This window comes from Eurosta solidaginis, chromosome 5, assembly GCF_040869045.1.
Source record: "Eurosta solidaginis isolate ZX-2024a chromosome 5, ASM4086904v1, whole genome shotgun sequence".
Taxonomy (NCBI): domain Eukaryota; kingdom Metazoa; phylum Arthropoda; class Insecta; order Diptera; family Tephritidae; genus Eurosta; species Eurosta solidaginis.
Genome location: NC_090323.1, coordinates 220,255,520 through 220,273,577, shown reverse-complemented (window position 1 = coordinate 220,273,577; position 18,058 = coordinate 220,255,520). Strand labels below are relative to the sequence as shown.

At 35.3% G+C, this 18,058-nt stretch overlaps 1 protein-coding gene across 3 annotated transcripts in view; it reads right to left on the bottom strand.

The window, feature by feature from the left end:
• Dscam2 (Down syndrome cell adhesion molecule 2) overlaps positions 1-18,058 on the bottom strand; it is a 392,154-nt gene that overhangs the window by 309,157 nt on the left and 64,939 nt on the right. For all 3 annotated transcript variants that reach the window (XM_067788438.1, XM_067788437.1, XM_067788436.1), the window contains exons 4-6: positions 17,260-17,421; positions 14,265-14,411; positions 2,597-2,714 (exon numbers count right to left, since the gene is read on the bottom strand). In XM_067788438.1, coding sequence (XP_067644539.1) covers positions 2,597-2,714; positions 14,265-14,411; positions 17,260-17,421 — 427 coding nt within the window. The remainder of the gene's footprint in view (positions 1-2,596; positions 2,715-14,264; positions 14,412-17,259; positions 17,422-18,058) is intronic.

The window sequence follows — 18,058 nt, the reverse complement described above, 5'->3', positions numbered from 1 at the left end:
ACCCCTGGTCCACCTTTACGGGGATTTCTCGAAAAGGCGTTCACCTATAGAACTAAAGCCCATTCCCTTTTAAAATACTCATTATCACCTTTCATTTGATACCCATATCGTACAAACACATTCTAGAGTCAGCCCTGGTCCACCTTTATGGCGATATCCCTAAATGGCGTCCATCCATAGAACTATGGCCTACTCTCTCTTAAAATACTCTTTAATACCTTCCATTTGATACACATGTCATACAACCACATTCCAGGGTTACCCTAGGCTCATTTTCCTACATGGTGATTTTCCTTATTTTGTCTCCATAGCTCTCAACTGAGTATGTAATGTTCGGTTACACCCGAACTTAGCCTTCCTTACTTGTTATTTATGTATTTTGTTCCACCATATCATTACTGGAGTTGAATGTTGACATAATTTACTTATATACTGTAAAGATATTAAATTTTTTGTTAAAATTTGACTTTAAATAAAATTTTTTTTAAGTGGGCGTGGTCGTTCTCCGATCTTGCTAATTTTTATTAAGCATACATATAGTAATAGGAGTAACGTTCCTGCCAAATTTCATAATGGCATTCGTTGAAGATGACTGCCAAATTACAGCTTGCAAAACTTTTAAATTACCTTCTTTTAAAAGTGAGCAGTGCCACGCTCATTGTCCAAAATTTTACTAATTTTCTATTCTGCGTTACAAGTTCAACTCACCTACCGAGTTTCATCGCTTTATCCGCCTTTGGTAATGAATTATCGAACTTTTTGTGTTTTTCGAAATTTTCGATATCGAAAAAGTGAGCGTGGTTATAGTTCGATTTCGTTCATTTTAAACAGCGATCTGAGATGAATGCCCAGGAACCTACATACCAAATTTCATCAAGATACCTTAAAATTTACTCAAGTTATCGTGTTAATGGACAGACGGACGGACGGATGGACATGGCTCAATCAAATTTTTTTTCGATACTGATGATTTTGATATATGGAAATGTATATCTATCTCGATTCCTTTATACCTGTACAACCAACCGTTATCCAGTCAAAGTTATTATACTACTTTGGTGTCATGTTAAGACACGTTATACCGAGAACATACATTGTGTATGTTGGAAGTGAATCTATGTAAGCAAGAGTTTAATCTGTTGCAATACCAATATATAACTTGTGCCAGAAGAACGCACATCTTTCTGCGTAATTCACGTTTCTGAATAATTCACAGAAGCTGTTTTAGATTATTTCAAACTCACTGAATAATGTTGTTGTGGCGACATAAAATAAGATCCTGTGGCAGCTCTAAATGCGGTGTTTTGACAGACCTGCAGCTTAGTTCGATGTGTTTTTTTTTTTTTCAAGCTCGGAAGACTTATCGGAGACCTTAGCACTCAAGCGGGTGCACAAATGTAGAACGTCACCCATATTTGAGTGACAGACAGACGGTCTCGTGATGACATCGACTAAGATGTCCAATATAGCGAACATATCTTCTACACACACTGTAAAAAAGTTCGCTTAAAGCAAAAACCTAGAAAAACGTCACGCTTCTCACATCAACTGGCTCTATCTATCGTGGTTTCTCGAGATTTTTCCCACGTAAGGCTGTCGTTCCAGTATAACACCATTTAAGTTGATTGCTGCCTTAAAGAGTGTGATGTTTTTACTTTGCATAATGGTCTTTTCTTCGTACGCAGTATAGTGACCTATTGCGGCTATATAATTTTCTCATATTCGCTTATATTTTATTGAACTTTTTTTTTCAAATCTGTTGAACTCCATAGCTGATAAAGAATTAGGTCTAAGAGCATTTTATGGCCGCGTTTCTACTTAAGCTGATTATTACATTACAAAGTAGGTATGATCCCCAACTTCAACAGAAAATTAAGCGGCTACTGCTACCTTAAATATGGTACAGAAATATCCGAGAGGCCGTTGTTAGCTCAAGGGTGAGATTCTTCGGCACGCATTTACCACACAAGTGCACAATTAAGTTGGGAACTACTCATCCTAGGAACTCCTCAAATTTATCATCATTTTACGGAAATTCACTTATGAAACCGAGCTTCTGACATTTGGAATCAGACAAGCTTCACAGTATACAGTTTCAATGAAAACAAAACTAGAACGGTTTTCAGTCACCGAGCGCCAGAATATGAGATCAACGGAATCAAAGTGTAATGATAATCGGATGCAGTTTCTGGCAGTTGGTAGCCATTATTGTACCAACAGTGCTTAAGTGCTTAAATTATTCAATCAAATTAACTTTTTTAGTACCCCCTACGACTTTATTAGTAAGGAATGCATTCAAAAGGTATGCAAGGAGAGGCAACTGTCTTTCGAAGGGCATCAAAATTTAAAAAGCGTAAGCTGAAATCACTGCGAGGCGACAGAATTAGAACTTTTACCGTCTCCTTATGATTTTTTTCAGCTAGTTCGGAACTATTGCGATTCTCTGCAGGCTTACTACTGGCACATATTTATTTATTATTATTATTTTTTTTTTTTTTCATTTTAATTCATGTAACATTTGTTTGACAATATCACTTAAATTTGTATTCAAAAAGTTTAACTTTCACTAACATTTTTTTTACAATTTCTCACTTACTTGTACTCTGGTGATGGACAGCCCTGTGCTACGCATAGCAGCACAGCACCCTCATCCTGTGAAACTTGTACGTGGGATGTGTGCTCAACAACGCTTGGTGAAATAATGCCACGGTGAGCTGGAATAATAAAAAAATATAAAAAATATTTTCTTAAAAAAAAATTGTATTTGGAAAAAATGTGATCTCAAAATTCTCAGGTACTATAAGGGAGTTCAGAATTCTAGGGGAGTTCAGCATTTTGTGCAAATTGTCTAGCATCATTAACAACTGTCAAAACAAAACAAAATATGCAAAGGAAAAATTTAAAACGAAAAAAAGTTCTTCACGATCCGTTGCTTTGATATGATAAAGCAACGTTTCCAACACCAAATACGCAAAATTCTGAACTCCCTTATTGTGAACTAAAGCGTTTTCGAAAAATATTCTAAACTAGGGCATTTATGAAGCAACAGTCGAGAAAGGTTGATATTCCATTGAGCCTTAGCTTCATTTACAGATGAGTGTTTTTGAAACATTATCTGAGACGGGGTGCTCCCTTAACATCCTAAAATATGGTAGACCAAAAATGATAAAAAAAACATGTAAGGAAGGCTAGACTGTGTATAAAAACTGGGAGTGGCTTCAACCGATTTCGCCCTTTTTTACAGAAAACAGTTATCATCCTAGAATCTAAGCCACTACCAAATTTCGCAAGGATTGGTAAATTTTTGTACGACTTATGGCATTAAAAGTATCCTAGACAAATTAAATGAAAAACGGTGGATCCACACCCATTTTGAAATTTTCTTTTATTTTTGTATTTCACTGCATCATATCATTACTGGAGTTGAATGTTTATATAATTTACATATACTGTAAAAATATTAAATTATTTGTTAAAATTTTACTTAAAAAAAATTTTTTTTTAAGTGGGCGTGGTCGTTCTCCGACTTTTCTAATTTTTATTAAGTATATATATAGTAATAGGAGTAACGTTCCTGCCAAATTTTATCATGATATCTTCAACGACTGCCATATTACAGCTTTCAAAACTTTTAAGTTACCTTCTTTTAAATTACCATTGTCCAAAATTTTACTAATTTTCTATTCTGCGTCATAAGTTCAACTCAACTACCAAGTTTCATCGCTTTATCCGTCTTTGGTAATGAATTATCGCACTTTTTCGGTTTTTCGAAATTTTCGATATCGAAAAAGTGGGCGTGGTTATAGTCCGATATCGTTCATTTTAATTAGCGATCTGAGATGAGTGCCCAGGAACCTACATACCAAATTTCATCAAGATACCTCAAAATTTAATCAAGTTATTGTGTTAACGGACAGACGGACAGACGGACGGACGGACGGATGGACATGGCTCAATCAAATTTTTTTTTTCGAAACTGATGATTTTGATATATGAAAGTCTATATCTATCTCGATTCATTTATACCTGTACAACCAACCGTTATCCAACCAAAGTTAATATACTCTGTGAGCTCTGCTCAACTGAGTATAAAAACGTTGATCGTAACACTTCAGCGCGGATTGTGGAAGGACTGGCCTCAATACAAATACTTTGTATTTAATAATTTGTGAAAAATTTTAGCAGCGTGACATCAGCATGCACAAGGCGACAGTCGTTTCTATTATACCTTGTCAATCTCTTCAAATCCTTTTCTCCCGGAAGTGAGATTTGAACCCGCACTCCTACGGTACACATAGGTAGATTTTAGACATTTAGGCGGCCATAATTGAATTTCTGAAAGTTGCCACAATTACAAAACAGAGTACTCCCACAGCTTAGGAATAGACAGGGGAACAATAATTCTACCCCTTCCCATCCATCGCATACCTGGCGTTAGCTGTCAAGTAATCGGAATTTAGCTATTTCTGAAACGCGTGTTATGGTTTTCTTTTAACCTATGTGAAATCGCATGTTTTAACGTGAATATTTTAAGTTTCAAGACAATTGAATTGAGTAATTGTGATGGGTTCTGATATTTCAGGAAAATACTATCATTATTAATGGTGTTTGTGATTTTCAAAAGTTATAAATTGATAAAAAACCTATTTTATTTAGGATGTTAAAAAAAAAAATTTTTTTTTTTTTTTGTTTTTTTGATTTTTGGTGTTCAAAACCAGTTTTGTTATGTTTCCAAGTATGTCCAAGTGAAAATTAGTTTTCAACATGGTGTTTGGCACAATTAGCTTGCCAACTGCATTAAATTTAGCTGCAGATACTTGCAGATAGGGGGTTAGATTGAGGGTTTGATACACCCTTGTTGCTATACAACATGAAAAATAGCCTAAGTGGGCAGAAAGTTTTTAGTGTTACACAGTGTAATATCTATTTTCTTAACATAACCGATTAGTTACACAAATTATTACAATTTTTCATTTATCAAACAGTTTTAAGAAGATATAGGCAATAAAATATTTTTGGCCGCCTAAAACTTGAATAGGTAGATTTTCAAATGTTACAAACGCATTCAACCACGTCATGCCTTACTTGTTGTAAACTTAGTCGTATTCTTCTTAAAAGATTATAAATGCAATGTTTTTAGTTTACTGATATAAAAAAGCTAGACGTAATTAACTAAATATACCCATACCGTCAGTCATATAATGCCACAAATTATTTTCTGAATGAAAATAAAAAAAAAATATTTTTTTTTAAATAAAAGCCTTATGGAATAATTTATGCATTTGCGGTTTACTTTGTTAAAATATTTCATTCAACGCATATTAATTTTCAAAATTACCACAAACGAAAATTTCAATTAAAACACATTTAAACGAAACATAGATATTCTATTGAAATTCAATCACGTGTGCTTATGCATTGTAATTTTAGATTTATTCAATTAAAGTATACACTCAATTCGCGTTTTCGTGATCGCCATATAAAGAGAAATAGCTAATTATTAATACAGCAATTAAATGGAAATTATTTATGAAATTAAAATTTTTTAATATACTCGTAGTAAAGTATGTACATATGCACTTATGTCGCTTCTGTGAAACAGCAAAGTAGTCAGAAAAATTATACCAAAAATTCAAGCTTTCAAAACTGGAGCGTGTCATTATTCTGTATCACAAAATTCTGGGTGACAAAATTCTGTAAATTGCAAAAAAAATCGGCTTGAACAAAATTCTGTTTTTTTTAAATTATCCTTTTTAAAATTCTGCATTCTAAAATTCTGCTTTCTAAAATTCTGGTTTTTCAAAATTCTGCATGTTTAATTCTGGAAGTCAAAATCCCGGAATCATGGCATGGCGTAGCCGGTGTTGGATCGGCGAAAACCGCCTACGCAGAAGGGTATACTACGCAGAAGGACATCACCGTGGCGGTAGCCACGGTTATACCACACACCCGGTCTTGGCATGGCGTAGCCCAGGGTTATTTTTTATAAGCGCGCAGAAAGTTGTTCTACGCAGAATTACTGTGCATTGTGCACTTTTTCAAAATAATTACATGACCCCTTTAACATTGTTAACATTATATTTTAATACAGAATTTTGTAATACAGAATTTTGAGAGCAGAATTTTAGAAAACAGAATTTTAAAAAAGTAGAATTTTAAAAAGCAGAATTTTGTTTTTATAATTTTGTACATACAGAATTTCGACACCAACCCTTTCGAAACCTTAACAAACTAGTCAGAAAAGAACCAGAGTTTATAAAGTAGAAATATTTTTCTGATCGAAACTAGGCACCAGTCTCTCAAGCTCTAGCTGTGGCACTTACGATAAGATCAGTTAGCTATAGCATGCATCTAGAGCATATGATATTCTAGTAGGTAACTTATTGAAATCTAGAAACTGTCGTTTCGTTCCAATGTCTTAAATTATAGGTGCTTATTTGGAAAAAGGCAAATGTTTGAGTAGTTTTTATACCTTTCATGAACATGAAATGGTATATTAACTTTGGTCCGATGTTTGTAACTTTGAGAAATATAGAAGAGAGACTCACCATTAAGTATACAGAATTGATCAGGGCGATGAACTGAGTTGATATAGCCATGTCCGTCTATCCGTCCATGTGTCTGTCTGTTTGAACGCAAACTAGTTCCTCAAATTTTGAGATATCTCAACGAAATTTGGCACAAGATGTATTTTTGTATTATATTAGACATTTGTGGGATCCGGTAGGATCGGACCACTATAACATATATTTCCCATACAACCGATCGTTCAGATAAGACGATTTTGGTCATTCCTGCCGCAATTTAGAAAGTATACGTGAAAGTACGTGAAACTCGGTGATATATATTTTAATATATCATAGAAGATATCCTGAAAAAATCAAATCGGATCTATATATAGTTATATACCATACAACCGATCGATCAGATAGAAAGATTTTTGGCCATTTCTCCCTTAATTTAGAAAGTATAAATGTGAAACTCGGTGATATATATTTTAATATATCATAAAAGATTTTCTGAAAAAATCACTTTGATCGGAGCTATATAAAGTATATATCCCATACAACCGATCGTTCACATAGAAAGATTTTTGGCAATTTCGCCCTTAATTTCCAATATGAAAACGCTAAACTTGGTGATATTTATTCTAATATATCATAGAAGATTTCATGCAAAAATCATTTCGGGCGGAGCTATATATAATAAGTTTGTCGATTTGGTTAAGATACATGTAAAAGAGAGCATTTAAAATAGAATACATGTGTGTGTACGAATTACCTACCAAAAAAATATTCATTTTTATTTCTTTAAATCCACATAGAGTAGCAGAATTTCATATGGAAAGTATAATGTTTTAATACGTACGTACATATGATTTACAAATACATTCCATATGAAGACATATTTGCATATTTAAACATAAAAACATATTTGTAAGTAGAAAAAATTTTTGCAATTGTTTGACTTAATGTGTTGGTAAAAAATACAAAAATTACGCGCAGCTAAATTATAGCTATAGCATAATTATTGAGTTTTGAAGAGAATGAATTCGCAGATGAGATAGCTAGGAAAGGTTCGGAGTTGGAAAAAAGTGAGGTGGACAGATCAGCCTGGCCCCCGCTGAGTTGTCTCCTGGGGAGTATCAGGAAAAAGAAAGCAGGGCAACGGACTCGCTATGGACCAAAAGGGTTGCCTGCGCGGTCTCAAGGCCATTATGGCCATGGTTGGATAGGAAAGGCACCAGCTTCCTTCTCAAACAGAACAAATTTGTGTTGAGAGTACTTACGGGTATCATCGCGGTCATTGTGCTATCGCACCAATGCTTCGACCGTGACGAATACCGACAAGCTCCCTCTGCAGAAGCTTTCAGGATGGGGAGGAAGATGAATCCGTCCACCACTTTCCCTGCCGATGTCCGGCGCTTCAAAGAAGAAGGCTCAGATTTCTGGGTTCACGGTTCTTCGACAGCCTGGCAGAGGTTGGGAGGGTGGACGTTTCGCTTCTTCTTGGGTTCATCGGGGAAAGCCAGTGGTTCGTTGAGGACCACTAGGAGGTAATGGGGTTAAACGAGTGTGCCGCCACCCTACACTTACTGTGGGAACTCAGAATGGGTACAAATGTCTCCGAGTGGAAGTGTGGGTAATACCCACGTACACCCTCTCAACCTAACCTAATCTATAGAGTCTACCCCAGCACCCACAATCCTTATTCGCCACCAATATCATACATAACTTGATACGTGAATCATTGACTTAATTTTCGATACAGGGGTACTTCTTCCGTCGGCCCAAAGGAAACTACGCACGAGCTATTGTCCAACGTAACCAGCTCGATAGTACTACATGCTGCACCAGTGTGGCACAGGTCTAGAATGACCCACATAAAAGATATTCTAGCAGCCTACCGGTTTATTGCTTTACTAATAAAAAGAGTTAATCGGACGGTGTCCTACGACGCGATCATTGTTTTGTATCGTAAAATCCTAGTAAATTTGCTGTCAACGCAAATGGCCCCACTATATGACAATAGAATAGAGTGACCATCTGAGGATACCATAAAAATTGCAAGGTCACGAATAATAGACAGGTGGCAAGAATGGTGGAAAGAATTGAAAAGGGACGCTGTACCATCGCTGGACCTCGGAATATTGAAGAACGGTATGAAGACGGCATTTTAAACTACAATCTCACGCAGATGTTAAAGGTGAACGGCAATTTGAAGGAGTAATTATTTAAGACCAGCATAAAGGCGGATCCTTTCTCTCCACATTGCCTTCGTTTTATCGGCGAAAAACTCGTTGCGCACACTTTTTTTAGAGAGTCAACAACCATGAAGAACTCAGTCTTAGTTAGATTTCTGGACAGCTGTGAGCAAAATGGCTTTTCAAGTTTTGACGCGTACTTAATCTTATAAAAACTAGGTCTAAGGAATGTAAACTCAGCACCTGCAGTGAAACAACTGAGATGGTGCCCTTCACTCATAGACACAATATACCAGAATTTACAATGCAGAAAAACTAAAAAGAAAAACTTTAAGCGAATGAATAACTTTTGCTGTTCAAAAGAGGACTCTGAAATTGGTCATATGGGATAAACAATCGGTTATATAGGATATTTATTATGTTACTTGTGCAGAGAGATCTTTCATGGAATATATAGTGTCTACTTAGACCTTAAACTATCGATAAATTAAATTTTCTTAGTGAGTGTTGAATGGTTAATTTTCTGAAACCAACAACTGTAAATGTAACTCATTAAGAAGTCTCTCAAAATTTGATAGCAAGATTCTGCTTTAGACCGACGACTTTTGTGCGAAGTTACTGATCTCAATATATAAATTCTCGTATGTGTTGTCTAGCTCACAACCTGTGCGCCAACTAGCAAGCCTTTTCCATGGTTTTGTTGAATTATCTCGGTGCTCTGAACCAAGTGTAAGGATTCAAGATTCTAGCTCAATTAAAAGTTACTTAAACGATTTTCAATTGATCGCAAGATTAACTCTGTTCTGCATGGGTTTTCTAAATTCCTATCTCTGTTCCTTCTCAAGCAATTTTTCTACTAAATATTGCATTTTTATGCGGTTTTAAGATGTGTTTACGTTCAGTATATGTGAGGTCCTCACGGACCAGCCAGCTAAAATTAACCTAAGCTGTGCTCAAAGTTTTTTCGATATCAAAAACGCCACCTAGCGAAAGTTTTCTCCTCCCAGACTATGAAGTATGTTCATGTTTTGCTACTCTAGCTCCACTTAGAGTTACTTAAAATCTATACCAAGATTTTTAGTTTTTACATTGAAAATCATCGTAGTGACTCAATATGAGAGTCGAATATAAAAGAATTTATAAAGAGTTTTGTATACTAAAAGCGTTTTCTTTGATTTCTTAAGCAGCTGTCATCAGCGCTTACAACGTTATTCGTGCCAATAATTCAACTTAGCTTTCACCAATCATTCAACAGATGCGCAGTCTAAGGCTTTCAAGCATTTCTCATCTTTAAAAGGTTAAAGATCATGTCCTTTCCCACAGGGATAATTCAAAATATGTTTGAGAAGCCAACCTTCTCTGTGCTACAGCGCGAAAACTACCCACATGGCTCGCTCCTCCTTACACTGAAAGAAATGGTGCTAGTAAAATCAACCAATCTGTTCTGTTGTCGGAGAGTCGGTGAAATTGATCGAATTATGGTTAATTCGACCGAGTTCCTTGTCAAGTGAACAAATTAATTTAGCCATTTCTACAGAAGAGAAATTGTCGCTCTTAAGTTAACAAAATTCTGTAAAATTTACAGATTCCTTATCAATCTAACTGATTTTTCTGTTAGCACAACTGATCTTACAGGTCATTTATCAGCGAACAACAGTCAATGCATGAGCAAATTTCAAGGAGAATTTTACGCTCACTGTGCTTTCTCCTTTGTACTTATGATGATGGTTCCACTTGTTTAAAAAAAAAATCACCAAAATAAGAAAACCACCAAATCGAAAAAACACACAAATTGGGAAAACAACAAAAAACTAATTTTTCAGTTACCAATACAAAACAAAAAAAAAACCTTTTTTTGAATTTAATGTGCATAATACTGCAAAAAATTAGGCGATACCGGAACACCTATTTATCGGGTACAATTTTGCAACTTCTCCTCCCAGCAAAATGCAAAATTGCGCCGCCTTGTAGCAAAAGTTTTGTTTTAACGAACAGGATTTTTCCAAAACTAGTAACATTTTGTTCAAGTTTTTACGAATTTTCACTCACGCGAACGAATCTAATAAGATAATAAAAAACATCCTTTTTTGATGTTGATGTTTCCAACAGCATAAAATTTTGAGTTGTTTTGGAATCGCCCCGCAGTCAAAAGCCAAAGTAGTCAGCAAACATTCTAGTTATTTGACTAGAATTTTGTGGCGTTCATCATACTAGTCGATTTTAGAATGGTTCATTGACTATGATTTTGTGGTTTTATTCATAGTAGTTAGTAGCTAAATAATTTATTCGACTAGAATTTCGTCTGTCGGACGCGATGAAATGCGCGAGAGCCAGTTTGCAATCTATACTTCAATTGACAATGCTAGATATCGTCCAAGTCAACGGGCACATAAACACAAGCATGACGAGTCGACCCTCACCGTTACCTCAACAGAGATTAAAGAAGATATCGAAAACGCCAAGCCTTCCATATCAATAGTCCAAGACGGATAACCTATGCCGATGCCAAAACACCTTGGCCATGAGGGCATCAGCAGCCTAGCACATTTTTTCTACTTGGCGTTAAAAGCCTTTACCGTTCCAGAATAACGGAGAATGGCAAGGATAAAACCACTAACAAAGACCGGAAACCCAGCCATTACCTAACGATATTATGCCTTTGGTCAGTAACCAAAACATTTGAAGCCGTTACGATTCCCTCTATTAAATGAAATTCTTCGGTTATCCAGCCGTCAGCATGACTTTCGTAAAGTGCATATCACTACCACCGTTCTGAACTCCATTAACACTAATCATAGGTCGGTGCTAGCTCCGTTAGATAGATAGATAATTTATTGAAATTTGCACTGCGACCATTGGTCTATTGTGCCCTCACCTCCTTCACAGCACATTATCCAAGCCGACTTCCTTGATGAACCCTAGCCATTCTCTTGGCTTGAGGGATTTAATGTGGGAATGTTCTGGCCATGGGGAGCCCATAAACTTAGCCCTGTGTCTTGAGATTGAGTCACAGGATATGGTCCGCCGGATCCGCTGATCGATCACAAAATCGGCATGTATTATTTTGTTACCTTTTAGGTTTTGTATATATGTACGTATTTTTATCAAAATTTATTCCAAATTATAATGTATTGAAGTGATAAATTTTAAAGCGATATATGTATGTATATTAACTTGGGTCGATTTGTATGGACGAAAGCTTACCAATATCGCGGCATTGGTTTTTCGATGGGATTTGGGCTCAAGAAAAAAAAGTTCCACTACGCATACCCAAAAAAACAATTTTGGAGCCTGCGAAAAAAATATTGGCGAAAGGGTAAATTTTTCGACCAAAACACTCCCCAAAACCCAAAAAATATTTTTTTTTTCAAAAAACTGTTGTAAGCATCAATGTCGCGATATCGGTTTATAAATCGACCCAGTCTAATATACATACTTTTTATATATATGAAATATAATGAATAAAATGAATTTGAGGTAATTTATCACTTTTCAAGTAATTTTTCAACCCAACTAGGACTAGTGTATTAACTAGTAGGATGCTGATGCAAATATCGAATAATATGTCAACTGGTTTTACAATGATGCACATACTGAGTAGTATGCCAACTGGTATGTTGATGTTGAATACACTAACTAGTATGTCAGTTGGTATGATATTAGGTGTATTTTATTTTTAAAGCGAGCTTGAAGAAAACGCTTCAACTAGCTAAACAGATTCATTATACCAAAACCATACAGATGGTGGAGGATTATCAGCTAATTGTTACATTTTTTCGCTGCTATGACATTTCTACTTCTAGCGCAGTATGTTTTTGACACTCAACCAGAGAATTACAAAAACAAAATACATGAAATGCGTGTGTTTGTTTGTATGTATGTCACCCCGCCGCCACGCTGTTATTTTGTTATTTTTGTTTATCTGCACATTCGTATGTTCATTTCATTCGCTCGTTCACAATAGTGCTCTATTTTTGAAAATGCAACACTATACAACACTATCAATCAGGTCGACAATTACCTAAGCGGTTTCAACTGAAAGCGCTTAGCCAACTTAACTCGATTACTTTTTATTGTTGCTTTCCATGCAATTCGGTAAGCTAGCTAGTGTTTTAATTGTACTAGTTAGCAACGAAATACAGCTATTGATGTATATAATAACTAGTATGCCATCTCGTATAACGCTGGTGCAAAGGCTGACTAGTATGTTAATTGGTATGACCCTGATGAGTATGCTGATCAGTATGGCATCTGGTACGATGTTGGTGTATATAATGACTAGTTTGTCAATTGGTATGATGCTGATCCAGGGACTGGCAATTGATATTTCGTAGGACATCGCCATGTTAAAAATACCAGTTGCTAATATGAAAAAATTACAGAACTCATACTAGTTGGGATTTTTGGCAAACTAGTATTCATCTAGTAGACATCTAGTTGGTTTGACTGCAGGGCCTTTCAAAATAAAGTGTTACGAGAACTAAACTTACCGAATTACATGTATAGTTACTCCAATGGTGAATTACCTTCCAGCGATTTCATTATTTACTTTTCTATAGCTTACAAGTTCTCTATTTAAAATGTTATGTCAAACATTTATATTACAAGTTTTGTTCAAAAAAATCACGTATGGCAACTCTACATGTGAGAGAAGAAATTGAGAATAAGCCATATATGTAATACTCCTATATTGCTACAAGAGGCTAGGTACATTCGTAAACATCAGAGTGCCGATATATTGCTGTTTGAACATTTTTGTTTTTGTATTCAATAATCGAATGTACCTAAATTTTAATTTTTTCTTGTCGCACTTATCCTGCTACAATTACAAAAATTTTATAGGCTATCTTATTTTGATTTCGAATTTAAAACACATTGCGAGCGTTTTCTATTAGCAATATAGGAGTATTACATATATGGAATAAGCAGTAAAGTGACGCGCGGCGAAGTTCAAAACTATAATTTTAAAAAATAAAATTTTGTGAAAGTGCGTTTAACAAAACAAAGTAATAAAGTGTATAATGTTTAATTGTAAAGTTGAATTAAAGTTTTTTATTTTTTCCGCAGGTATTAATGTCATAGGTATGAACAGAAAACTCTGTTGATGTAAAAGTTTACGTTATTAATCTAGAAAAAACAGAAATATCTGTTATTTCAATAGATTTCACTATCAGTGTCACTTCGACAATAAACATTGTTAATTTAACATCTTACGCTGGTTATTTCGAATGAACATAAATCCCTTTCATATTAACAATTTTCATTGGTATTCTTAGAGCTACAGTAATAATTGTTAATTTAACAAAACTATGGGTAAAGTATAATGAAACAACTTTTTTTGTTTATTTGACTACTAAAACGGTCAATTACGAATCAACGAATTGTGCGCAGTTGATTCAACATCTTGTTGCGATGGATAAAAATTGACAGAAATTTCGGTTGAATTTGCCAGTCTTTTTCTTTCAGTGTAGCAAATTAAATAACTTATTTCGAAATAATATGGCGTGTTCTTTTAAATTATTAAAAATATTTATGAAAATAATTCGTATTTATTACTTACTATTTATCCTGAGTCGTGTTGGCGAACTAACAACCACTTGACGTGTCAAACGATGCATACTGCGGCAGCGAAACGATTGCGATTCATCGGTCTCCTGTAGATTGTGAATGAGTAATTCACCGGTGGGCAGTAAATGGAACTTTCCATCTGTTGAAAATAAAAATTATAATTTCGGTATGAATATGAATATTTTAGCTTATAAATGAACTAGTTCTGCTTTTAAAAACTTAATCAGCAAAGAAAATTTCATTAAATTCATTTAACTGCAATCCTAAGCTTTGAAAAAAAAGTAATTTAAGTCAATTTTAATCAAGAAAGCGAAAAAAATTTTAAGCGTATAATGGATGACAAGACACTACTAGCTCCAGAAATGTGCGCTTTAATTATGCAAGCAACAGCGAGACGAGCTTCAAACATGCACACATACATGCATACACTACCCTGCAAAAAATTATGCGATTAATCCCTAAAGAGAGTATTTTGCGATTGATCTCTTTTGTCTTTATTGGGGTATAATTGATCACCTCTAGTCCCTTTTTGGATACAGTTGGGATAAGTCAGCTTGAAACTTATGTAGCAAATTTTAAGAAACAATAAAAAACACAAATTGGTAAAATAAAAAACTTAAATGTATATGAAACGAAATAATTCATAAATATACGGAGCCGCATACCGAGCCTAATATACCAGTATCCTAGGTTTCATTATCGCAGGATTTGTTTTTGTTATATTTTTCTACAATGCCAATACGAAAAAGAAAATAAAAATATTATATTACAGTTAAAGAAAAAAGATAAAATCGGTTAGGATTACTGTACGGGTAGCAAAAGGACTTATCCGACAGTACTCGTAGGCGAAGAAAAGGCATCTGTCCGACATCACCCCTTATGGTACAAAGCGGGTCTAACAATACCCCTTAAGGGTATAAATCAGAGTAGAAAAAGAATCTGTCCGCCAGTATCCGTAGGGGTACAAAAAGGCCTTTTCCGACAGCGCCCGCTCAGGTGTTCTGCCCTAATTCATTGTAAATCCTTTAGCGTCGTTGGTGAACTATGGTCAACTGTGGTATGGTAAAGGTCTTAACAAACCCGACAAAAGACAACGAAAAAATATCAATTGCTTTTAGCGATAAATTTTTGTCGGGACAGAACGCATTTTGTCGAAAATTTATACTTTGGCCTTCGGCTGGCAATGCCAAAGCGAGCAATAAGGCGAACGCACAAACACAAAAAACCGCAGACGTTTAGGAAGCCATCAAACAGGAGCACTCCAAAGCCGAAGGCTCAGTAGCCATCCCATCTTCAATAGAATTCCCATTATCAACTCTCTTATTTTGGAGAGGTTTTCGTTTTCAAATTAACATAAACATTAGTGACAAATTCGCTAATCTTCTGATCGGATCGGGCAAAATATTCCATCCCTGCACCAGGTAAATTTGTTCCTTTTCGCCTTTGGATTATTTTTGTCGAGGTCAATAAGCGTATTTTGACACAAGAAATCGTCCACTATAATTAGAGTATCATTCTACTACTATTGGGGCTAAAAATGCGACTGTTGCGTATTTGAGGCTTTATTGGTACGAAAAGGGACTAGTATTCATATGTTCCCATATGGGTACAAAGGACATTGTCCTATCGTTCCTTTTCGGGTATTAATGCGTATAATTAGTCTCTTCGTAGGACATGCTCAAACAAAAGGGAACAGTTCAACTCACACAAAGAGATCAAAATTGGTATTGGTCGCATCCTCATTTGCGACGCATCCCGGATTCATCCTAGACTAATCGCATTTTTTGCAGGGGTATTAATTTATACAAACGCAAACTAACGAAACCACTACATGCACAGCTGTCGCAACAACATACCGACTAAAAGGATAATGCACGCACAAGTGTTAGTTGCATGCCTTTGGCTGTCGCTTTTTTGCCACTCTTGCAAATAATCACATTTCACCTTTTAAACCGAGTCGAGGTGCATCCTCACTGTCAGATTTTCATACTAAAAAAAACTGCATAGACTTAACTCTGTCATGTTTTCTGGAAGCTATGCGCATAACTCATATCGTTTTTTGTAAAAGCAGCAAAAAAAGGCAAAAGGAAAGACAACAAGTAAGGAATGGGGCTGAACAATAATCTTATCCCGTTCGTAAAAAATGGCAAAAAACCCCCTTATCTGAACGATCGTATGGGATATATATTATATATTGCTCCGATCGCAATGATTTTTACAGGAAATCTTCTATGATATATTACAATATATATCACCAAGTTTCACGTTTTTATATTAGAAATTAAGAAAAAAATGGCCAAAAATCTTTCTATCTGAACGATCGGTTGTATGAGATATGTACTATATATAGCTCCGATCAAAGTGATTTTTTCAGAAAATCTTCTATGATACATTAAAATATATATCATCGATTTTCACGTTTATACTTTCTAAATAAAGAGAGAAATGGCCAAAAATCTTTCTATCTGAACGATCGGTTGTATGAGATATATACTATATATAGCTCCGATCAAAGTGACTTTTTCAGGATATCTTCTATGATATATTAGAATACGTATCACCGAGTTTTACGTTTATACTTTCTAAATTGCGGCAGGAATGACAAAAATCGTCTTATCTGAACAATCGTTTGTATGGGAGATATGTGTTGTAGTGGTCCGATCCTACCGTATCCGACAAATGTCTAATATAATACAAAAAAACATCCTTGCGCCAAATTTCATTGAGATATTTCATAATTTGAGGGACTAGTTTGCGTTCAAACAGACAGACGGACGGACGGATAGAGGGACATGGCTATATCAACTCAGTTCATCGCCCTGATCAATTCGGTATACTTAATGGTGAGTCTATCTTCTATATTTCTCAACGTTACAAACATCAGACCAAAGTTAATATACCATTTCATGTTCATGAAAGGTATAAAAATTAAAAAGCAAAGAGAAAGAGCATAACAACCACAACAACAAAAAATGTTTTTAACATACCTCCTTGTAGTGATGGATAAATGTAGATAGCAGGTTCATGAACCCACGAAACCACTCTCACCAATTCCTTTACGAACGTCGGCACTACACAACGCAGTATGGCAGTGCATCCTCGAGCAGCAGTCAATACTTCGACGTCCACTTTGTAAGCCTGTGCAACAACTGCAACAACAAATAAACAAACAGACAAAAACAGAATTATGTGAATAAAGTTAAAAAGTTTCAAGAGATATTTTTGATATTTACTAACTGTTATAAAGTAAACAATGAGAGCGAATCTCAAGAGCAGCTACTAACTAAGTATCTATGCACTTCCGCTTGATAAAGTGAAAATTTCGCATAATTTTATCGCTTTACAATTTTTTTTTAGATTATTTTTTGCAGAAACTTTAAAAATGTGCAATCCTAATATTTTACAATTATTATGAAATGCATGAAAACAAACACAATAAAATTAGTTTCTAAGTCAATAATTTAAAAAATAAAAATTTTATTTTAAGAATACAACCGCGGTAGATGGGCTCAAGTTAAAAGGCGACTAAAACACAAATCCTGTGCCTGATTGCGCACTAGGATTGAGACTTGCCATTGGAGAACGCAATCTAATGACCAAATACATGAAATTTGCGATAAGATATCTTTCTTATGATTACGACCACGGCAAACTATTCAAGAACTACTACTTAAACGACAACGATCTTGAACCTGGAGTGTCTGCATTGTCAGTTAAAGTTAACAAGTTAATGGAAAGTGCCAACGTGGTCGCCATACAGAAAGCACATTTGACTGGAATAAGCGA